The sequence below is a fragment of the Lepidothrix coronata genome, unplaced genomic scaffold (assembly GCF_001604755.1).
Source record: "Lepidothrix coronata isolate B3197 unplaced genomic scaffold, Lepidothrix_coronata-1.0 Scaffold18, whole genome shotgun sequence".
NCBI classification, from domain to species: domain Eukaryota; kingdom Metazoa; phylum Chordata; class Aves; order Passeriformes; family Pipridae; genus Lepidothrix; species Lepidothrix coronata.
Genome location: NW_016690198.1, coordinates 3,119,674 through 3,143,597, shown reverse-complemented (window position 1 = coordinate 3,143,597; position 23,924 = coordinate 3,119,674). Strand labels below are relative to the sequence as shown.

Sequence of the window (23,924 nt, the reverse complement as noted above, 5' to 3'; positions counted from 1 at the left end):
TGTGGTGACCAGTGACAGAACCTGAGGGAATGGCCTGAAGTTGTGTCAGGGGAGTTTTAGGTTGGTTATTAGAAAGGGGTTCTTCACCCAGAGGGGTGTTGGGTGCTGGAAACGTCTCCTCAGAGAAGTGGTCACAGCACCAAGCCTGACAGAGTTCAAGAAGCATTTGGACAATACTCTCAGGCACATGGTGTGACTCTTGGGGATGGTCCTGTGCAGGCCTAAGGGTTGGACTCGATGATCCTTGTGAGTCCCTTCCAACTCAGCATATTCTGTGATTCTGTGAAATGTGTGGGTCCCATTACTTAAGAAAGCTGAGAGCTTCTGAAGTGCTACAAGAAGCCATGTACTGAGTGGTAGAAGTTAATCTTTCAGTCACCACACTCTGCTCCTTTCAGAACTAAGTATATACTTTTCCTAACAGCCTGTAAGGATCAACAACACCTTTGATGATCTTGGTCCTTGCATCTTCAGTAAACTTTAATTTTGGTGCCAGAATCAATAGAAGAGATTGTTCAGTTCAATACATTTAGTACCACACAGATTGAAGCAGTTTATTGTTTCCTAGAGACTGATGAAGAGCCAAAAGAAATTGACATCTTAACTGCCTATCCTATCTATCTACAGTCTCCCTTGTAAGCTGCTTATGAACACATCAGTCTTGATATTATTCTGCAAATGAAAGCAAACAGAAACAATGGACTGTTTCCTATGAATCATTTATTCTATAAAGTGTATGCTTTGGTATCAACATTCAGCTCAAATTATCTAAGCAAAAAACAAATGAAAATGAAATGTTTAAAATAATCAGGCTTGGTGGCTCTCCATAGTTCTGATGGGTCTTTTCTGTAAATGAAATGAAGCATGAAGTATAACTATTAGATTCCTGTCTCTGAAGATTTATGCAACTCTGCTTCACTCCATCAAAATAATCAGATTTAGGCTACTAGATTAAAAACATAAGGAAAGTACTCTCACCTGCTCTCCATTGAGTGTTCTGTAGGGACCTCACTGCTACAACGACTTTAGCACTACCAATGAGGGTAGCATTTATCCACAGGTGTGAGGTATTGTCCTGACTGCAAGGAAAAAAAAAAAAAAGCCTAAGTTCTTCCTTAAGTAGGGAACAACATTACCTTTCCACCATTTTTGCTGCAGGAAACAAAACAGAGGGAAAATTTGAAATGTGGCTTTCAATTACTTCAATGCCTGCTGAATATCAGTTTATAGAAGAGGAAATTCACAGACTAGGAAGAGAATGACTAGAAAACATTTGAATACTAGGGAAGGTGCACTGAGATTTCGCTACTGCCAAACTTCAGTTTTATTGTAAGAGAAAAATCACTCAATCAGCTCAGTCCAAATAGGAGACTCCCCATGCAATTAATTTCTGGATCCATTTTTTTTACTCTTTGTTCCTTTCTTCACTGCTGCAGTAGTGGGCACAGGGACCACAGCAGGGCAAAGAACAGTTCTTCTGAGACTTGCCATACTAGGAAATGAAATAAAAAGGGATTGGGATAAAAGGTATTGGGATAAAAGATTTCTTAAAAAATGCAGACGAACAACCAGATGATGTGGAGGTTTTAATGAAATGTAGCTCTTGATCCAGAAATGGTGACATGATTTTGGTAGTAGCCAAAAATAAGCTTTTGCTTTTTGATACTGAAACATGTGATTTGTTAACACAAGTCATCATCAGTCATTACAGTACAATCCAATACTGTGACTTTTGTCCTCATGATGAGTTAGTAGCAGTTGTTTTATCTCACTGTTCTGTTGAACTATGGAATATTAAATCTCTGTCAAAAGTGGCATATTGCAGGGGACACATGAGCTGGGTTCACTGTGTGACATTTTCACCGGATGGATCTTTAATACTGACGTCATCTGATGACCAGACAAAATGCATCTGGGAGACAAAGAAGGTGCTCAAGTCTTCTCGTGCTATGCTGAAAAGTGAACTAGATGTTGTATTTCTCAATGGTGAAGTTTTAGCAATTTACAATCAGAACCAACTACACTTATCAATGGAAATACAGACAATGTTATTATGCAGACAGCAGCGCAAGAATCCCCCATTTCCTGCTGTTGCTTAAGTGAAGATCTTAAATACGGCTGTTTACTGTCTGAAAATTTCTTCAAAAGATACTGGAGAACTACAAATAATTGCTTTGATTCACAATTTTATCACAGTCTGTAAAACGCACGTGAAAAAGAAACCTTGAAAAGCAACTGTAGCACCCTAAACACTAACAGGCTTGTATTTGATTGCTCTAGATGTAGCTTTGTGGTGGAGTGGAACTCAACTTGTCTTGAGATCAATGGAAAGCCTCCTGTTTAATATTCTTTAAGTATTTTCCCATCAGTTGACATTTTATCATTATTCTTATAAATTTCGAAGGCAAAGGCTGAACTCAGATCTCGGTTATGCCGATGGAAATCCAGAATAACAACATAAAATAATATTGTCAGTCTAGCTTTATGCTAAAGTAAATGAAACTATATTCTTACTATAGTGTCACACCAAAACCAAACTTCACACATAAACCAAACTTTACAGTCATGAAGATTCACTAACACAGCTCAAGCCAAGTACTAAAAGACCTGGCATTTTATCTACCTGGATCTGAACAGAGTTTATGAATGTGCCTGCCCTCATTCAGGAGATCCACTGCTCCAAAAGGACCGCTGTGTAAAGTCAAAGGCTGAAGAGAGCACCCTCTGCCACATGACAGAGTCAGAATGTTCTACCCCTGACATTTTGAAAAAAAGAAAAATTGACTCTCATCCCACCTCAAAAAAACCCTCACTTGATGTCTGTGGTTGTGCATTCCCCTGCCCCTCTCCTCAGTCTGGGCCACTCAGGAATTTTCATTAGGCCTCAGCCTTGATTAATGGCTCCTGCGAGTTAAGCTCACCCTTGAGCTTAGTAGAAACAATGTCTCCTTCTGGGAACTTCTGCTGCCTCACCAACTCCTGTTGTCTGACAGGCAGCCTTGAAACATTATTTACTGAACCATTAGCCCAGATCACAGAATTATTAGGGTTGGAAGAGACCTCTGGAGGTCAGCTAGTCCAACCCCCATGCCATAACCTAGAGCAGGTTACACAATGCATCCAGGTGGGTTTTGAATGTTTCCAGAGAGGGAGACTCATGTCCTCCCTGGGCAGCCTGTTCTAGTGCTCTCTTTCTCATGTTGAGGTGGAATGTCTTGTGTTTTAGCTCATGGTCAGTGCTCCCTGTCCTGTCACTGGGCACCACTGAAAAGAGTCTGGCACCATCCTCTTGGCACAGACCTTTGACATGTTTATATGATACGCATTAATGAGATCCCCCCTCACTCTTCTCTGGCCTGAACAGGCCCAGCTCCCGCAGTCTCCGCATAATGTTGTAACTGGCTTACGCAGAAGCGATGGTGAACGGGAGGTTGGGTTTTGTGACAAGCCAAGCCGGTGCAATCCCGTTCAGGGGCTCTGCGGCCACCAACAACTTTAACCGTTGTTGCAGCTTCCATAGCCAGGGTGAAAAACAACAGCATATATAGGCCACCAGGGGTCCCTAAAGACCCCAAAACCCACAGCAAGGTGGAAACAACCCCTTAAATGAAAGATGGTCGAACGTTCTGTAAAGTAAACCCTTCTCGAGGCTCAGCCCTCGCCTGCTGAGAGACGCCGGGCATCTGACAGGAGTATGTCACTCTTAGGAGCGTTTCTGAAGGGCGGCTATCCTCCCTGCAGGTTGTCTTGTCTGGTCTCGGAATGAACACGTGTAAACAACGTTTTTCCTGCTACTTTGCTGGAAATGTAACAAACACTACACCGCTGAGCAGATGCTCCTCACAGACCGGCGGGCTACTGCCTCCTCGCGGGCAAGCACCGGCCCCGCGCGCCGCGCGGCCTCACCCGCCGCAACGCCCCGCCCCGGCGCGCACCCCGCACCCGCGCCCCTCCAGCCAATAGACGCCGGCACGGCGCGCTTCCCGCCAATGAAGAGCTCCAGCGCAATTTAGTCCCGCCCTCCCGGGCCATAAGAGCGCGGCGCGCGCGAGAGCCCGGCGTTGGGGCCGAAGGGGGGGTGGGAGGGAGGGTGATAGAGGCCAAGATGGCGGCGGCTGAGGAGGAGCCCGCGCGGGAAAATGGCAGCGCGGACAGGAGGGCCGCGAAGGGCGGCAAACCACCTCAGCCTTTCGTCCTGGGCTCCGTCGTTCGGATCTTCATGAAGAATTTCCTGTGAGTGAGTGAATGAGTGAGGGGCGCTCTCCCCCACCTCGGGGGGCTGCGGCCTCCCTCCGCCCGTCCCTCCCGGCGGGCCTGCAGCCGAGAGGCCACAGCAGCGAAGCGGGGTTACCGCGGGTGGCGGCGGCTGCAAGAGGGACTGCGTCAAGGGATGCCTTCCTTGCAAGGCGGTACCCTGTTCGGAGTGTGGAGTGAACCTGCCGTGTGGGTTAAATGAGTGGAATCTTGTGCGACTGTGGTACAGCAGGCAGTTGGAGTTAAATATAATAGAATTGACTGAGCTCACTCAATTTTGTCTTTTTTAATTTTTTTTAATACATAAAATAAAATTATACCCTAGTAAATTCAAGATAAATTATCATTATGTTGCTGAATTTGGTTCTTTATAATCACTAATTTTGAAGGAAGTTCTTGTGAGTACTCTGTCTGGTAGGAATCTGTCTGTTTCACGGAGTTTTATTGAAATATTAATTTTCACTCTTGAGGTTTTCTTACAAATTGTGTTTGGGGATTGAGTTTAGATTAGGTAATTTTACATTGTATTCAGTTAAATCATAAATTGTTTTTAAGAAAGTATTCTTTTTTTCAAGGAAATGTGGTGTCTATAAGATTCAAAAAAATTACTATGTTTTCCAGAATATATGATAGCTGTGAAGTATATCCAGGGCCCAACCTGAACGTGGTTGTAGGTGCTAATGGAACAGGGAAGTCAAGCATTGTTTGTGCCATCTGCCTGGGACTGGCTGGGAAACCTTCTTTCATAGGTCGGGCCGATAAGGTAACTATGAGCTTTTGTAATTTCATGTTGAATCTGAGGTTGGTTAAGAGCATTGTCCAGTGGAGGAAGGGACGAAAGGCTCTTCCTTGATTTACTTTATTTTCATAAAAGGTAGGTGTCCAAACTGAAGAATTGCCTATTTCAGAGGCAAAGGGTTTTACAAAGGGATTTTCTCTTTCTGAATTAATCGTTGTCTTGGATGAATTATAAAATGAAAACACCTGAATTACACTGCAACCTGGGTGGACTAGAGGTTATGTTTGAAGATGATTAAGCATCCATAGTGGGGCTAAAAAAATGCCTAGATAACATTTGATCAGAAGTACCAACTAAAGGAGAAATAAACAAAACAGTGTAAATTAAATTTCTGAGTAGATGGTATCTGTAGAAATAACATATCCTTAGTGTGTCTGAGAATATCTCTGAAAGTATGCAGGCACTGATCTTAGGTTTAAGTGGAATTTGGATTGCTCTACTATATTTACTTTTTTTTTGCTCCCAAGAGATCATGTGTTGAAATTGTAGTAGGAAGTTTGTATTGTGTAATTTTCAAGTTTTGCAGTTGCTATCATGGATATTCTCGTTTTATACAATGTATTTTAGTAGATCTTTGAAGCAATGAATCTGAGTGCCTAAGTGATTGTATATATTCTCTTGTTGCAGCTGAGCCAGGAGCAAATGTAAATACAGAAATTGACTTCATGGCAGTTAGTGTGTGTTGGTATTTTTATTGACTTTCCAGGGTTGTTTTTATACTATTAGAATTGGTAGTTCTGTTGGTACAGATATTTGGCAGTATCTTTTCATTTGTATTTCCTTTGTTGTCCTGATTTGTGGGAGCTTCCTCTCAGTGGATCTGCTGATGATAATTTGTTCGATTTTGGAGGTTGAAGTTAATCAGGAAAGATTAACTTGTGGAGGAAGTTCTAATGATGCTAGATAAGTGTGTTCCTTTATCTTTAGTTAATAGTTAAAAAAAAAATTAATTGTATATTTTCAATAAAATATCCCATTATGTCAACTGTATTATACAAATGCATGTTTTTGTAAAATATTAACTTTTAATACTGTGCTGTTATTTTGCAATAACAATTTCTAAATGAATTTTCTAGGTTGGTCTCTTCGTAAAGCAGGGATGCACGAAAGGTTTAGTGGAAATTGAACTGTAAGTACTAAAACTGTATTCCCTCATTCACTTTTAATTAGATCATTTCTCCGCTCAGTTATTCACAAAGCTAGGTAAAAAAAAATTGGTATACAGAGGTCTGTCTTTAAGCTGGTGCTTTTTTCTCTTTTTATTCCCCCAGACTTAAAAATTTTAAGGTTAAATAATTACCACAGAAGAAATAAGCAGTGATGGCTGCTCTTGATCTCACTTTCTGGAGCCTTTCACTTTGTCTTATGTAAAAAGAATGTATAGATAAAAATTGTTGTATATGGTATGTTTAGGTTTTGATGACATTTAAGGTTCAGATGGTTCAAATACAGTCAGCACTGCCATCATTATGTAGAGGTTGGAATTTTTTTGTTAAATTGAAAAAAGTCAAAGTCTAAATATTGAAACAGATTGTTCTGCCTTCACTTTCTTATACTGATACTGGTAGTATGAAGAGCTCTCCTACATTCATACCAAAACCATTACATACTGACACAAAAAAACTAGAAGATCTGGCTCATTCTTGCTAATGCAGTCTTGTATGTAAGCTTTTGCAAAACAGACCAAATCAAAATCATTTGGACTTACTCTGTAAAATTTGTAACTTGTGATATAGGGCCATATTACGTGCTTCCTTGCTTTTTTGTGGATGCAGTGACACAGGTGTTTTTAATAAGCCTTAACCTGGTCTGTTCGTGTGAACTAAATGAAAGATAGAGATAATCAACTAATTCATAACTTGTGTTAACAATTGGCCACCCTGATCAGATTGCATAAAAAGAAAATTATATTAAGGAAAAAAATACTGGAACAGGCCTCTGAACAAGACCTGTCCACTTTTGTTCTTGTGGAAGTGAATAAAGACAACATTCTTTGGAGACTGGCCAAGCAGTAGGTCAGGAGGTAGGATGTCTTTCAGGGTAGATGGTGTTATTATTTCATCATAAATACATCCTGATGTTACTTGAAAGTTTGAAAAGAGTCTTGCCGTTTGAAGACTTAGCATTTTTATTCTAGTGGTTGCAATGCAGTTGAGCCCTTTATCTAATTGGTAGAAAATACTTAAATACAACATTTAGATTGAAAGACCAGTGATGCAGAAGATGGCATTTTGACAGGAATTGAAAAATTTGAGTTCTGTAGGCATATACTGTGCTGGTTGAATTTGGCCCTTGAATTATAATTAAAATCAGGTTATAGTAGTAAAAGTCTTTAATTTGATAAAAGAAAAGGAGCGTGGCTTTCTATGTCTCTTGAAGGAAGTCTGATTAAAATAAGGTAATGGAGGAAAGAATCATCCAGTCTTCAAGAAGTAGACTCATATCCCTGTGGCACTTAATCTGAAAGCTGGCAGCAGATGCATATTCACTTTACATTGATCTCTGTTCTTAAGTCTCCTAAGGTATGTGGCCACTAAACTTTTACAAGCCTGTGTTTTCCAGTTTTAACAATGTGCTTAAGAGGCACTAGACAATTTCTAAATCAAACTTATAACCAAAATTTCACTTACCTCATTGCTCATTTGTTATTGATGCATCTTAAACAGACTAAACTTCTGAAAATAAGTGTTGAGTTAGAGAACTAAATGGACAATTAATGTGTTTTTACTGGTTTTTAAAATCAGAAAATGAAAATTAGTCTTTTTATGCTTTATGATGTTGTCTTTATTCCCAGATGGAGTATGTATGCACAGCTTATTGATATAGTTCTGTACACTAATGCTTTATTTTAAAGCCTTACAGCTGGTGTGTACCTCCTTAATGCCAATTTTTAAACTTACTAAATGTCAAACAAAAAAATTACACTTTCATAGAAACTGTTAACATCTGCAACAAGTTTTGAATGTTTCATACATTCAGCATGAGCATCTCATTTATGTAAATTACTTCCTCTGAGTTAAGATTTGCAGATATTCTAGGATGCTTTCCATATGAGTTTAGTTCATCACTGAAGTACTGGATGTTTTCTGAATAATGAAATGAGAATCTGATGCTACTGTCCAGTTATTTATATTAAATATTTAGCTGTCTAAAAATTCTGGTAATACTTTGACACTTGGTAAACTTTGTGTATTCTCAAAAGTGTAAGCACTTATTTTTATTAATCAGGTTTAAGCCACCAGGCAATATTATTATCACCCGTGAGATTCAAGTGGTGAACAACACATCATCGTGGTGGATCAACAGAAAGCCAGCAACCCTGAAAGCAGTAGAAGAACACATTGCAGCTTTAAACATCCATGTGGACAATCTGTGCCATTTTCTTCCTCAGGTATGGATGAATCAGACCAGCTGCCCTGAGGCCTAATCAGCTGACCGGGGGTGGAGCCAAGCTCCTTGCCAGGAGATTTAAACTGCTCCTGGAAGCACAGTGAACAGGAGTGGGCAGACAGGGGCGTGGCATTGCAGTTTGCACAGGCAGGGCGAGCAGGAAGGGCACAGGCACCCTCCCAGCTCTTTCTGGTGAGTTGTGAGGTAGGTGTGCGGCTCTGGGTATTTTTCTTTTTTTTTCCACAACTCGACCCAGCAATGGTTTCCAAACAAGTGAAAGCCGTTGCTGCTGATATCAGGAGGAGTGTGCTGACCCAAACAGAACCCCTCAAGAAGGGCACAGCTGTTCGGGTCACTGGCTGTAGGGAATGTCTGAACCTGGCGTTAGTACCAGAGGACAGTGCAAGAGACACCCGCGTATGATGCGAGCGGGTGATTGATTTGCTGTGCTTAGTGGTGGAGCTCAAGGAAGAAGTGGAGAGGCTAAGGAGTATTAGGGAAAGTGAAAGGGAAGTAGTCTGGTAGAGTCACACTCTTTTCAACCCCCTGCCCCTCCTGCCATCAGGCAGATGGAGCAAACCAAGTAGATGACAGGGAATGGAAACAGGTCCCCAGTCGCAGAGGTAAAGGAATCCCCTGCCGACCCCCATCACCTCCCCTGCTGCTGTTAAAGAACAGGTTTAAGGTCCTGGACCCAGAGAGTCAGGCAGAGGACAGTCAAGAAGATGATGTGTCTGGAGGGTCTCCAGCTTGCACCTCGTCTAGTAGACGGGTTATAGCCACAGCCACAAAGAAAAAGGAAGGGTAACTGTAGAAGGCAAATCTCTTCTGAGGAGAACTGAAGGCCCTATATGCTGACCGGACCCATCCCACGGGGAAGTCTGCTGCCTTCCCGGGGCCTGGGTGAGGGATAGTAGTAGAAGACTCCCTGAGCTAATCCAGCCCTCTGATTATCCACTGCTGGTGTTCCAGTGATGACTGTACTGAAAGAGGTACCAGGCTAATTAAAAAGGACTTCAAAGTGCCAGCTCAATTGGGTAATGGGACAGCAGCACAGGTGGTGTTTGTCCCTACTACTTCCTGCAGTAGCAGGGATGAATGAGGAGAGGAGTAGGAAAACCCATCTTATCAATAGGTGGCTAAAAGATTGGTACCACTGGCAGAATTTTGGTTCTTTTGACCATGGAGCAAATTCTATCATACCCAGCCTGTTAGAGTCAGATGGGCATCATCTATCTAGCAAGGGCAAAAGGACTCTAACCCTTAAGTTGTTGGGGGTGATCAGGAGGGCTTTAAACTAAGTTTGAAGGGGAAAGGGGTTAAAACCAGGCTCTCCAGAGCCTCAGGGTGGAAAGCCAGGTTGAGAAGTGAAGTCAGCAGCCCAGCTGAAGTGTGTGTACACCAGTGCATGCAGCATGGGCAACAAACGAGGAGCTGGAAGCCGTCGTGCAGCAGGAAAGCTGTGATGTAGTCACCATCACAGGAACGTGGTGGTATGACTCGCATGACTGGAATGCTGCCATGGATAGCTACAAGCTCTTCAGAAGGGTTGGGCAAGGTAGGAGAGGTGAAGAGGTGGCTCTAGATGTTAGAGAATCTCTTCTGAGTCTGTAGAACTTGAAATCAGTAATGATAAGGTTGAGTGCCTGTGGACCAGAATCAGGGGGAAAGCCAACAAGGCTGACATGCTGGTGGGAGTCTGTTATAGACCACCCAATTAGAATGAAGAGGACGATGAATTATTCTACAAGCAGCTGGTGGATGTCTCAGATTGCCAGTTTAGAGTAGGACTTTCAGCATACTCTGTTAACATAACTTCGTATTGAAAACAACTTTTTCTCTTCAGTACATAAATGTCAGTTCATTTGGTAATACTGTGTTGATAGGGTTTATTTGTTCTCTGCCACTGTATCAATGGCAAGCACACCTTTTGCTTCAGTCTTGGTTTTGAGCTATTCTTCTGCCCTTACACAGCAGCAATACTTCCTGGTAGCCTTGGCTGCCACCTTTAATATTCATTTCTATGTGGCTTAACTTTTGAGTTGGTCATAGCATTCCTGCTGCAAAGGTGTAGCTCGAGCAGCCTGAGAACAAATGTTTAGAAGAGCTGCATTGCTACTCTATGAGATGGTAATGAACTATGCTAGAGCTATCTGGCATAGAACTGTAAGTCAGGTGATGTTCGTGAGAAGTAGGTTGCAGGATATAAATCCAGTATTACTGTATTGCACTGTTTTAGCTAATCCTATATTTTTGTAACTTTTTTCTCATTTTGTAGGACAGAGTTGGAGAATTTGCAAAACTGAGTAAGATCGAATTGCTTGAAGCCACTGAAAAATCGATTGGTTCTCGAGAAATGTACCAGTTCCACTGCGAACTAAAAAGCTTCCGAGAAAGGGAAAGAGAACTGGAGGTAAATATGTGCTGTGTAGAGACAGAGCAGTGACTGGAGGGAAATTATCATGATAAAACTTAACATGAGATCTTACAGAATTAGAAGGTGATATTTATTTCCCAAGTCTGTAAGTTGATTTTACCAGATAATGCTCATCTTCTCTCAGAATTCATTTCCTCTGACACTCACATGCTTGTAAGTACAAGGATATGTGTGCAAGTGATCTGGACACAGAGAACAAGGGATGTCAAATACTTATCTCTTTGGAATCCTTGACTGGCAACAACTTTTCTGGGCAGATCCTTTTATGTCTTTTAGAAGTCATCAGCTATTACAGGATGGTCCTTTGCTTTAATCTTGCTGACTTAAACTTCCATAGAAAGGAACAGACAAAGAGGAAAAGGAACAGTGTTCTGAGAATAGTGTCTCTTATTAGCCGTACAGGCCATTCGTTTAATCCTTTCTTCTGCTGTGTCTTCTTGTGCTTACACTCGTGCATTTTCACTCGTACATGTTACACTCTCGTACTAACCTTGCTGTTTCTGTTGCCTATTTCTATATGGTCTTTTACAAGCATTTTTGCTAGTAGTATTTATCAAAACTAGTTAGATGTTTAGAAATATATAGGTTAATGAAGGTTTGAGCTTCAAGAATTCATTTCCTCAGCACATTTAAAAAAAACCCAACATGAAATTTCTTCAGATTAGGATTTCTGTTTGAATTAGCTTTCACAGAAAGTATGTGGTTGTCATGGTTTAGGAACAGTACTCCTCATTTTAGTGGCCCCACAGTGACTCTCCAAACCACACTGCTGCTCGCTTGTTCCCCTCTCCTCTTCCCCATGCAGGTGGGTGGAGAGAATTGGAGGCACAAGATCAGGGGTCGAGATGAGAAGAAGTTGCTGGAAACAGCAGCAAGATAAAATTAATAGTAACAGCACTGATAACACAATTGTACACTAATAACAAAAGTGTACAAAAGAGAAAGTGATTCACATGCGAAAATGCTCACCATGGGGCTTGACCTGACCACAGCCACACCTCTTCTGGCTCAGAACCAGCAGCCACCCAGCCGCTCCTGCCAGCTCAGAGCCAGTGCTGGGCTTAGCTCCCCCAGAAGGAAGCCCTTCTCCCTCAGAAGAGAGATGGGACAACTATTCCAAGTTGGGTTGTACCCCTCTATTTACTGCTGTACTAAAATGTCCCCTCTAGTGTTAAATTTCTGCTTTAACATACAGGTGAGATGTGGACTGTTTCTGAGAACCGTTTTCACCAAATAGATGCTTACATTGCAGCACTTGTGCAGAGAAAAAACTAACTCATTGGAGAAAATGAAACAGATGATTGAACGATACAAGCAAGATGTTGACAGATACCTAGAGCACAAGAGCCACATAGACTTGATAGAGATGCTTGAGAGGAAAAGGCCTTGGTTGGTAAGTTTTTTTTATTTTTATTTTCAGTGTTTTCCTTGCCTAACCCATTTTTTGTAATACCCCAAAATTGGAAATAGGCCAAAATTTGCTTTAAAAGAAGTTTGACCAGAGCAGCTTGAATATCGCTATGATTGCTTAATGCAGACAACAGGTCAGGTCTTGAAATACTGTTCTTGGCCTAACTGTGATCAGATGTTTGCTTACATATCTAGCTGGACTGAAGAAGTTGCTTCAGAAGTAATTCAAGCAGTTATTGCCCATTTAGGGAAGCCAACAGTACAGACCAGGAGCAGTAGTTTATTGTGTGCAGACACTACTGGTTTAATTCAAGTGCTAGCCAGTTGTACTTCTTCCTACTGTAACTTTTTTTTTCCATATTTTTGCTAGGGTTTTTGTCTTTACAGACTGCATTCTCCCTTAATTTTTTAGTTGAGGTTTGGTGTACGTGACATACATGACAGTGAATTTAGGTTGCCAATCTCAAAAATATTAGTGTCTGGACAGATAGAAATTTTAAAACAAATTTAAAAGAGCCTAGAATGAAGAACAGGTTGTTTACACAAAACAAAGTCTTTCTGAACAGCACTTCGATAATTGTAGTTTAGTGCTGAATGGTTGGTCAGATTAAATTTTTCTGAAGAGTTTAAACTGATGTGGATTTCAGTTTACTGAAATGTTTGTCTCATTGGCAAACTTTCTAGAGTTCATGAAATAGAGTTACAGAACTTGCAAGAAAACTTGCAGGTACTATTTGTGGAGAATGTGGAAAGCTTCTTAAGTTATTTTGTTGCAATTTTGCATGTAGCAAAGCCTCACATGACTATATATAGAAAACTTTACATCTTGAGCAACTGGGTTCAGGGGATGTACCATCACTGCCTTAATCTTTTTAGTAACAGCACAGAGGGGTAGTAGTTGAAATAGATGGATGGTGGTAGGTAGGAAGTAGGGTATACATTCTGTGATGTCAGCACTTGCTGAATGATGCAAGGTTTTCATACTGCAGATGCATTAGTTAACAATGAGTTAACTGACTGAGTTAACAAGAGAATTATTTTATTAAGAGAGGTGTAGGTGTTGTGTAGTTAATGTAGATGGATACTGATTGTTCTCTAAGATATTTGTATATACAGGACTCTGAAGACTGGTTGGAAACTGGCATGGGGAGAACTAAACTAAGAAATTTTATCTGCTGTCAGTTAAATTGCCTTCCATAAGTTTGAGAACATTACTGTTAGTTACCTATTTCTTAAGCAAATTTAGTGAAACTCCTTCACACTTTACTCTCAGTGCTGTCTTCCAGACAGTTTGTGTTGCTCAGTACGTTAAATGCTTTTGGTGGGTGCATTTAGTTGAGATAAATTTAACTTTCTGGCCACTGAATCCATAGAAACAACAGTGTGTTTTGAACCTTTGTTAAGTTCTGATTTCTAATACGGGCTCAGTAGCGTATACTAGAATGTTTTAGTAGAAGTCACTTCCTTGTGCATAATCTACAGTTGAAATTGAAAGTCATCATCAACATAATTATTTTACCAGGTAGAGGATATTCGAGCTATGGGCAGCAACAAAATTTCACATTCTGTTGCCATTTTGTGGTTTGTCCAATTGTGGTAGAACTCTTACTATTCTCCTACATTGCAAAATATCAAGCTCTGTCTAAAAGAAGAAATGCATTGTCTTAAAAGTGCATGTTTCTTTGTTGTCTGACCTAGCACTGTGTAGTCCTAAGAATAAATGTTTTTGGTGTCTTCAGATTGGGTTTACCAAAGTTGAGGGTAGTATGGGAGTTAATTCTTCCTTGAGTGGATGTTTTCTCTCCTCCATCCTCTCCAAAAGGGAGGTTTCTACTTGAAGACCAAACACACCTAGCTGTTTAGATTTACCTCTGTAAGAAAACAGAAGCTGTAGGTGAGCCTTCAAATCAGGGGGAGGCAGATATATAAACTTTGCATTATGTTATGAAATAGGAAGACAGGCAGCCTGAAAACATGTTAACTGAAATATGACATTAGACAATCTCTTGATCCTAATGGAAAAGGGGATATCTAGTGCTGAACTTCTTAATGTTCTGACCACTCTAAGTGCATTTTTATTCTGAAAACTCTACTGCTCTTCACCTGAGCAACATGTTTCTAATCAAGCATTTTTCTCTAGACAGCACCAAGTTTCTCTTTTGAGAATTATGCACCATTTTTATGCATGTCTGCCTAATAAGCTTTTGAACATGTGCTTTAAATTGCATAGAATGGACAGTAGGAGTACCACATTAAAGGATTTAGGGGATGCTTTATGTTCTTGTGTGTACCTTAGTGGGGCTTGCATCAAGTGATGGTGTCATCTACAGTCAGTGCTGCAGGGGCTAGGGGCTTTTGTTTGACACAGATAATCCCTCTTTTATAAAGCCTTACAGAAAAGGGGTTTCTTACCCCTCGAAGCTTAAAGTTGTGTATGTGATGTACCATGAGGAATACTGGTTTAAGGTGGTTTAATGGCAGGAAATGCTGTTCTGCCTGCTGCTGTAAGTGTCCTGGAAACACATAATTTTGAAAAATGTGTTTTGACCAAGCCATGTCCATTCTTTTCCTCCTCTGACATTTACAATTAAGAAAAATACTATTCTCTGATTAAGATGCAAATCTCTTGGGGGTGCTGAAGTGCTTTAGAAGTTCTGCAGATCTTTAACAGGGTACATAATTACATGGATCAAAGTTATTTGCTTAAGGATTACTGAAATATAGAGGTCAACTTGAAAGTCAAGTTTTCTTAAGTGATAAAGGGATCAACTGTATAAAAGTGGTGTCATGACAACTTCTAGGAAGAAATGAAACGTAATTGTATGTGTGTGTATTGCTTTAACCTTGAAACTTAATAACTTCTTTAGAGCAGAGCTAAATTTTAAGCTTATTCTTTCAGCCTAGTGAAAGTATGATCGCTTTACCTCTAACTTTGTAACATTGGCTACTGATCATACTCCTCATCAGTTACAGCAGCTTTCTTCAAATACTTTTTGGCTTTATGAAAAAGATACTATGAAAAAAGACCTTGAATTTTATAACCTATGTTGATGTATTTGTGATTAATCAGGATAATTCAGTAACTACGAAAACGCAGTAGCAGATAAAGCTGAGTTAGCTGTTACAGATAGAGCTTCCAGGCTGTTTTTATCTTGGAATAAGCTAGGCATATGCTCTAAATCAGAGGCTTTCTTTAGTGTATACAAAATCAAACAGCTCTCCCTTCCTCAGTCCCCCTGCATACATGAATCTACTCCTCCTCCCTCTGGTCCTCTGAGCACCTTTTTCACTTGTGAACCCTTAACAGTCCTGGAGCAGTAATGTTCTTTTGTTTCTTTGTTTGTTTGGGTTTCTTTTTCCATCCTCTTTTTTTCCTCTAGAGAGCATAACACATAAAAAAAATCATTGACATTGACTCTCTCAGTTTTAACTGCTTTCTCCTCAAAATTCCTGCCTTCTTGAAGTGAAAGTTATTGGTCACCATACTTCTTACCATCTCTTTCCTTTCAGGAATGTATCTCCAGTTAAACTTCCTAGATAGTTACTTCTTTGCTATTTGTGATGTATGGTGGAGTTTTTGTTTGTTTTCTGAAGTTCTGTTCCACTCTGTCCTTTTGGTTTAGTTCAGCAGTTATGTGTGTTACTAGGTTGGATCTGTCCAGCTCCTTTACTTTTCGTTCTCCTGAAGTTGTCTGTGGTTATTTGCTCCTTAGCTTGAGGACTTCTGCTTAAGTAGTCTCAAATTATGGACAGAAGGGGTAAAAAATTACTTTTCCACACCGATCCCAGATGGACTTAGAGACAAGGTAATTGCAGACAAATTGGTTGTTTCTTCTGCAACTTGAATTGCATAATTTTTAAGAACCAAGTAATTTGTGTGCTTGTTCACTGGGGACTGAATAATCCTTACAACTCCTAGTCATTGTGACTAGTAACAGGAGGATTACTTAAGTAGTTCTTCTAATACTAGGTTCTGAAAGAGATCTTTCTGCTAAAACTCATAATAGTGAAATAAAATGTTAGGGCAGTATAAAATAGTGGAGTAGAAGATGGAAGTCTTTAATTATTTTACTTTCAACTCCTCCAAGGAATATGAAAATGTTCGTATGCAGTATATGGAAGTGAAACAGCGCAGAAACAAAGCCAAGAAAGACCTGGAGATTCTGAAAGAAAGGCAGTTCCCAAGGGCAAAAAAAATCCGAGAAGCTGAAGAAAATTTGAACAGTCTGGATTTGAAAACAAGAGATAATGTAGGTATTGACATTCTTGGTTAACGTGTTATATTTCAGATGTTCTTTGTTCAGCTTTGTGAAATGTCAAGTAATAACTGCTTGCTTTCTCATGTGTCATAATGATGTGTTTCAGAAGAAATCTTTCTGAAGCACCTGTGCCGTTGGTTCTTGTTACATTCGTATCTCTGTTCTAGGCATACATTCCTTAGTAAAAATTCAGAAGCAACTCTGTAATTCTGCTCTTGCTTTTGTAGGAGCAAATTTTATAATTCTTTTTACAGGGATATAATGTTAAGTTTCCCCAAGTTAGGTACTTCTGTTGAATTAGATGCTTGTTTTCATCTATGGTTTGGATTTGTGGATGCTCTTATCTTCTTAAAATGTAGCCAGTTTGGGTAGTTAATTTAAGTTAAATTACAACTTTTCTGGCCTATTGCATTTCTTAAATATTGAATGTCATTCCATGAGGGCACAGTAATTCTCCATAGGTTGTGAATATTTTTATGCATAAGGAAATTTAATGGTAAACCTACCTATGTGTTACAGCCTACTGGCTGTTTTTTGGATAGCTGCTATCAGGGTTTACTATTTCTGTATGAAAAATAGTACTGTAATTCTCTGCAGAGTTTTAACTACTATATACTATTGAGACTGCAGAAGTCATTGTTTGCATGAGCTGCACGAATTTTTAGTGGATAACTGAAGATAAATGATAACATGAGAATGTTCACTGCAGTGAGTTCTCTTTGAAGATAACTGATCAGATCAGAGGACTTGATATGGAGACATGTGACACCTGTAGAGAACTGCTGCACTGAAGCATCTTATAGAATCAGGATCTGAAACTTCAGTGCCATTTACCACTCTGAGCTACTGGGCCATGCACGTGGTTGCTTTAAAAATAAAAAAGGCAAACACCCTTGCCCCAAACAAAAAACAGATCCAAAACCAAGCCAGAGAAAAAGACAAACAAGATCCACAGATTGTTGTTTACAGCATTTCTGTTTTGTTGTGATACACACTGTACCAGAAAATATCATTTACACAAGCACCTCACTATTATTATTATTAGGAAAGCCTTTTGCTAAATGTATTCTTTGGATTTCGTGTACCACATTACTACAAAAGTTTATATTGTGATTCAGAATACTTAAATGTTTAAAAATATTGAAGTGGACTTTTTTGCTGTAGTTAGGTTTTTTGTTTTGAAGGTTTTTGTTGTTGTTTAAAGTTTTACTCTTCCTTAGAGGAAAGTAAACAGCTGGAAGCTTGAAATTAATTTTCATATGCAGTAAGAGCCTTCATGCTTGTGAATTGATAAGCTTTGTTTTCACTGCTTGGTGTTATCCTGCTAGGTTTTACTCATCTTTCAGTTTAATGAATGTTGTACTAATATGTTTTCTTCAAATAGGAAAGAGTTCTACTTAACCACTGGTACCACTGTTCTTGGAAGTGTTGGGCTACAGTCATATAAAAGTTATCCTCTGTAGATCTTTTGTACTCTGTATGAGAAACCTAGGACAAAACAGGGATTGTTTTAGTTTTAACTTGCAGAGAGCTTGCTTGGCATAGGCTGCTTTGTACAAAGTGGAAGAAAAACAGGGGAATGTACTAGCTGATTGATTTATACTCTTGAATCAGCGTATTTTTCTGCTCAATCTAAACTTGTGGAGTAAAGCTTTCACATACAAAATGTTCACAAGGTTAACTGTATGCTGAAGTGATGTTTAGTTTGGGCTTGGAAAATGGATTAGGTACATCTGTTTGCAATATTTCAGAAGCCAAAAGTGGAAAGCAGTATTAGAATATTGCAGTAAGTGTTCTATAAATTATTTACATCAAATGTAATATTCTAATACTACTTTCCAGTGATTAGTTACCATTAGTTATTATTTTGTATTTAATTTATAGCTGATACTATGCTATATGTAATATTATAGTAAGACATTTCCAAATCTGAGTTTTGTTCTGGTGTTAAATAGTGTGTCCAGGTCTAATTTGAATGATGATTATTCTATCTTGGATGCATACAGTCCAGAATTGTGGAAAAAGACTTAAGGGAATATATTATATTCTTGGTTATGCCATGAACAATTTGTAGGATGGTAGGCCAGTGAAGATGATGTTAGAGTATTGCTACTTTGTGAATTTTTGTGACAGTAGCTTTTCTTTGGGTGCTGAAATCCATTTCCCTTCTACATAACCTTCCTGTTGAGCTGTTAGAATGCCTTCTATAAGGAGAGTCATTGCTGGTTGCACTGTCAGGAGTTTCACAAGAGTTTTAAATACCATACCTTAAAATTGTTTAAGTTGCTACTTCTTCATTAGTATGTCACTTTTTTGTAGACTGCTTGAATTTTTTGTAACTTGAAATTCAGTCTTTGTAGGTGCAAGCATTTGGTGAGCATTTCATAGATAATTCTTCTGTAACTAAACAGAAGTTGATTAATGAATGATTTTATTATAGAAAAAGTGTAACTATTCTGACTCAGAAGGAGTTTCTTTTCAAGCTAAATGTCAAAAGCAGTTTAGTATTTTAAGTCTGCTCTATTTTGGGCACACAGACCTGTAGGGAATGGTCTTCGGACCCTTTGGTCAAGGTTTGTATCCATTATCAAGTAACTGTAATTCTCACTGCTGCTTGAGATCTTGCTCTTGGCTTGAGGGTACATATGTGAGAGCAGAGATCAACCATCTCTTTGTCTTTGTTGGTAAAAAGCTGGGCGTGGAGTTAAAATTTTGCCTAGAAGGAGCTGAACTGAAAGTAAAGGTGGAGCTAAATCTGGGAAGAAATTAGTGTGTCAAGACATCACATGACTTTGTTCCTGTCTCTTCCTGTGTTAAAATTCTTTTAATTATTGGGTTAGATTAAAAATTACTAGTCAGAATTGGTGCTTTGGGATCATTGTATGTGTAGATTGTGGGGAAAAAAGGAAGAGACCTGTTTTGTAGGAAGGAGTTGATAAAATTGTATAAGGGAAGTCTAGAACAGTTTCTGGTTCAGTCTCTTTAAAGGTATATGAAGACAGTTGACTCTGAAATGCAATTTTTTATCCATATTTAATAGTATAAAGCAGTCTGTTGTGGCTGTACCATGAAAATCATAAAGACAATTATAGTTATTTTTCTGTAGGGTAGGTGTATATATAAATATATAATAATTGAAATATAATAATTGAAAAGTGGAATTTCAGTTCCTTAATAGTGTCCTGATTTTGAGAGCCTTCAGAATTGTTTTGTGAACATCGTGCATCAATTTCCTGGGAGAGAGCTTCCTCTTCAGATGCTCTTTAGCGAGAGCATCACAGAATCAGTACCTCATAGCAGTCAACTGCAAGACCAAGATGTATTTGTTCCATGTTGCCTTCATGCAAACAGCTGTGGAGTCTGAGTCTCAAGTTTTTGTGTATCTTTGAGATTGTGGAAGGGAGAAGATTCTGCATAGTTCTATTTTCTCCATTCTTGGTGCATCTTGGTATTTTCAGTATGACTCAGTTTGTAGGAAGACATGTCCTTTGGTGAGAGTACTGCGTTTGTTTCCTTGTCTGCATTGGAATTTTCTTACAGTCCTTCCATCCTTCTGTAGTGTTCCAGTATTCTGTTTGCACTGTTTTCAACCTTGAGGATTCAGGAAAGGAGGAATTAAGTTTGCAGAGAAAGCATAGTACACTCCACTGCATTCAGAACTCAGGTGTGTAAGTGCCTGGGCACTAATAAAACCTAGTCTGAGAAAGGACTTGAACTGGGAGCTGCCAAAAAGTTCCTTCCAATCGATGTTATTGTACACCTTTATAGAATCTGTGGATAGAGGAAGAGTAGAGACATGGATGCCTGCACATGAGCCAACAAGTTGTCAAGCTCAGCTGTGTAGGGTATAGCTTCAGCACAGTCCACTTCAGAGGCAAGGTGACTGTCAAATTCTGTTTGGCCAGCTTGTGTCTAGGAACTCATGCCTTGCTTGCTCTTAAGTATCAGCTTTCTTTGGTGAAGTTGGTTTGGAAAAAGGGGCAAGAACACTTTATAATTGTAAGGATCTGGATAAATGTTATATATCCAGATCAAGGATGAAATCCTTGAAATCAAGGATGGAGTTACTTTAATTTCACATTAGGTTAGGACACTTCCTCTATATGTCGTGCCTGAACTGGCAGATATATAGCTGAATGGTTGTGAACAGTTTGCATACCATTCTAAATTCTTCACAAATTGCTGAAATTACATGTTACATATAGAGTTAAGAATAATAAAAAACTGTAAGTTACTTCGTCATTAGTAAAATATGGAGTAAATGCTTAGTTATGTTATATAGAATGTTTCTTAAAATATGACCGCTTATTACAAGTATAACTGAATTTATGACTATAATTTAAATACCTTTCTGTATGCAGACTGCTAAAATCGTAGAGATTTCCCAGAGAATTAAACAGAAGCAAGATGCTTTGGAGATGAAAGAAAAAAAGGTAAAAGTCTTGATATTTGTGACTTTCTTTGGTGTTTCTCTGGGCTTTTTTGTCTGCTCTTCTGTTAGCGGAGTGGCACATTTCCATGAAGATGCTGCAAGTGCTTGCACACTTCACTTCCTCCAGTACACAAGGAATCTTCAGAACTGCTGTTAGTCAAATAGGTATTACTAAGGGATGTGTGTATGCTACATAAAATGAGTTGCCTTGGTGCAGCGAACTTAGGAATAGACAATGTGTGTGTATAAATATGGATATATACAAACACTATATGACAGGCTTTCCTTGAAAAGCTACAGTCTCTGTAGTGATGCCTTCAGCATTATGAATGCCCTCAGACCCTCTGTGTGAGAGGTGAGGTAGTTGCTTCTGGTAAGTGTATATATCCAGCATCTCTTCAAAAGAAGATGCAAAGATGTTAACCAGTGCTAGAGCTTAATCTAAGCACTTGGTCAAGAAATACGTTTAGTACAAGGGTGCAGAGTCAAAATTTCAAAGTTGTGTTTGTGCTAGAGGTTTTATTTAATCACAGAATAACTTTTGATGTGTTAAGGAATATGTTAAGCTTTAGGCTTATGCTTTGGTGAAAATGAAGGAACTTCAATAATTGTTTTAAAAGCCTAATTGTGTTTTTGCTTATGTACTTCAACTACCATAGTGCTATTGGAATTGTGACAGACTCCTAGGGGTTGAGTGCATGGTTATATCAGCATTTAATACCAGTTGTACAGGTATCCTAGGCATTTGTGTATATATATATATTTACAGACTAGGCTCTATATACTAAACTCCTTTCTTATTGAAAATACTCAAAATTTTTAGATTGAAGAAATTAAGCAAGCTCTGAGAATGAAAAAAGATGAAGAAATGGACAGACAGAAGAAAATACACACTACTCAGGAGATAATAGAGACGTGGAAGAATGAGCTGAACACAATGGCAGTATGTGAGAATCTTCAGCCACAAATTGATGCTATTAATAAAGAGCTGAAAAAATTACAAGAAGAAAGGACAAATATTGATAGTGATATCAGTGATCTAAGAGCAGAGAAAAGGAATCAAGAGAGAGAAGAGAAAAGTAAGTTACTTGGGTTTTTGTTTGTTGCTTTATTTTACTGTGTTAATGACTGTACAGGATCTCCTTTTCCGGCTGTAGTGAAATAATTTCAGGTGTTTACCTCAAGCCTCATAGTTGGCAGTCATCTCTCCTTTTTTATTAAAAGTAGCAGACAAGACTTTCAAAATAGAATGAGAAGATTCAAAAGTAACGATTGACCTTAAAACTATTCTCCAAAAAATTAGTATTTCTGATCTCAGGTAAGGGGACTCCTTTTGGGTTTTTTTTGGTTACTAAAGGAAGGTGTGTAGTTAGTAGGATGCAAAAATAAAAGCAGTTTTCTTTCAAGAGGCAGTTTTTACAATTATCTCTGTAATAAATCGTGGCTGGGCTTCGCAAACAAAGATTTGGGAAGGTCTCTACCCACGTTTGTTGCAAGTGCGTTGGTGGCTAAAAAGGCCAATGTGAGATAGGCGCGTCCGGTTGCAAAAGGCACAGCAGAAAGACTCCTTAGGTGGTAAATTCTGCAAGGCACGATTCTTTCTGTGTTGTCTTTTCTCCTCGAGAGTGATCCTGCGTGCGTTCTCAAAGGCATCAGCAGCGTTATAGATGGTGTGTCTCCAGACCTCCCGATTGGAGGCCAGAGTAGACCAGTTATGTTGATCAATATGGCCAAGGCTGAGATGTTGTTTCAGGGAGTCCTTGTATCTTCTCTTTGGGGCTCCTCTCATGTGGCAGCCAGTGGCAAGTTCACCATAGAGCAAGATCTTAGGGAGGCGGTGGTCCTTCATCCTGGAGACGTGCCCTGCCCAGCGCAGCTGCGTTCTCAGCAACATGGCCTCAATATTTGTGACTGCTGTTTGTTCTAGAACAGATGTATTGGTCACATAATCTGACCAGTGGATATTTAGGATTGTACGGAGACAGCGTTGATGGAAGCATTCTAGGAGTCGCAGGTGGTGGTGGTAGATGACCCATGATTCGGATCCATATAACAGAGTAGACAGCACTGTGGCTCTGTAAATGCTGATCTTTGTGCTTTTCTTCAAGTGTTTATTTCGCCATACTCTTTAATAAATAGAGATATATGTTTATCTCTACATTAGCTAGTGATGCAGCATTTGTCCTTTCTAGATGAACTTTAGGTAACCTTAATTACAGAAAGCTTCTTTAGCCTAGGATTTACAATTATTTCTTTCTGAGAAACAAAATTCAAAAACTAAAGCTTATCAGGTAGGAGATGTTGGATATATTCCTCAGTGAATTTAGCTCATTTGCACATACCCGTATGTCTGGCAGTTAACTTGTCATAGAATCCAAGAAGAAACTGAGGTACAGTGAGTCCAAGAGATCTCAGGAGGGAGACACTATGTATTTTCTCTAGAGCAGCACAGAAACTATTTGATCTGTTTCTGCTGACGAGCACACAGTCTACTGTCACACATTTTGTTTTTTTCAAGCATGAAACAACACACAGGTATTCATGTTACTAGTCCCACTGCTTCTTTTCTCTTGGGATGTTTTGTTCTATCATTGTATTTAAAAAACAAAGTCTTGAAGAAATATACTTTTAGGATGAAATGCCTGTACTTCTACTGTGCTACCACATTTTGTTTTTCTTGAAGTTTTAACTTTATTTTAGTCTTTAAGCCTTAATAGTTCTTAAGATTTCTTTAAGCAGCGTCTCAATTCTGGAAAGAGAAACTTAGTTCTTAGCATTTACTAACAACCTTCTTTTTGGAGTAGCACAGTCAATAAAGACTGGAAAATGCTAGTTACAGTGTGTACTTGCTATGGGACTGTGTTGTGTACTTGCTATGGGACTGTGTTGTGTACTTGCTATGGGACTGTGTTGTGTACTTGCTATGGGACTGTGTTGTGTACT

At 39.3% G+C, this 23,924-nt stretch overlaps 1 protein-coding gene across 2 annotated transcripts in view; it reads left to right on the top strand.

Moving 5' to 3' along the window:
- Positions 1–4,062: 4,062 nt before the first annotated feature.
- Positions 4,063–23,924, top strand: part of SMC5 (structural maintenance of chromosomes 5) — a 44,210-nt gene continuing 24,348 nt past the window's right edge. Inside the window, exons 1-9 of one of the 2 annotated variants that reach the window (XM_017807256.1) lie at positions 4,063–4,233; positions 4,876–5,017; positions 6,130–6,182; positions 8,282–8,444; positions 10,722–10,856; positions 12,133–12,273; positions 16,379–16,540; positions 20,911–20,982; positions 21,805–22,060. In XM_017807256.1, the coding sequence (XP_017662745.1) occupies positions 4,106–4,233; positions 4,876–5,017; positions 6,130–6,182; positions 8,282–8,444; positions 10,722–10,856; positions 12,133–12,273; positions 16,379–16,540; positions 20,911–20,982; positions 21,805–22,060 (1,252 nt within the window). In that variant the 5' untranslated portion in view covers positions 4,063–4,105. Of the gene's footprint in view, positions 4,234–4,875; positions 5,018–6,129; positions 6,183–8,281; positions 8,445–10,721; positions 10,857–12,075; positions 12,274–16,378; positions 16,541–20,910; positions 20,983–21,804; positions 22,061–23,924 lie in introns of those variants that run through there. The other variant, XM_017807257.1, reaches the window with a different exon arrangement.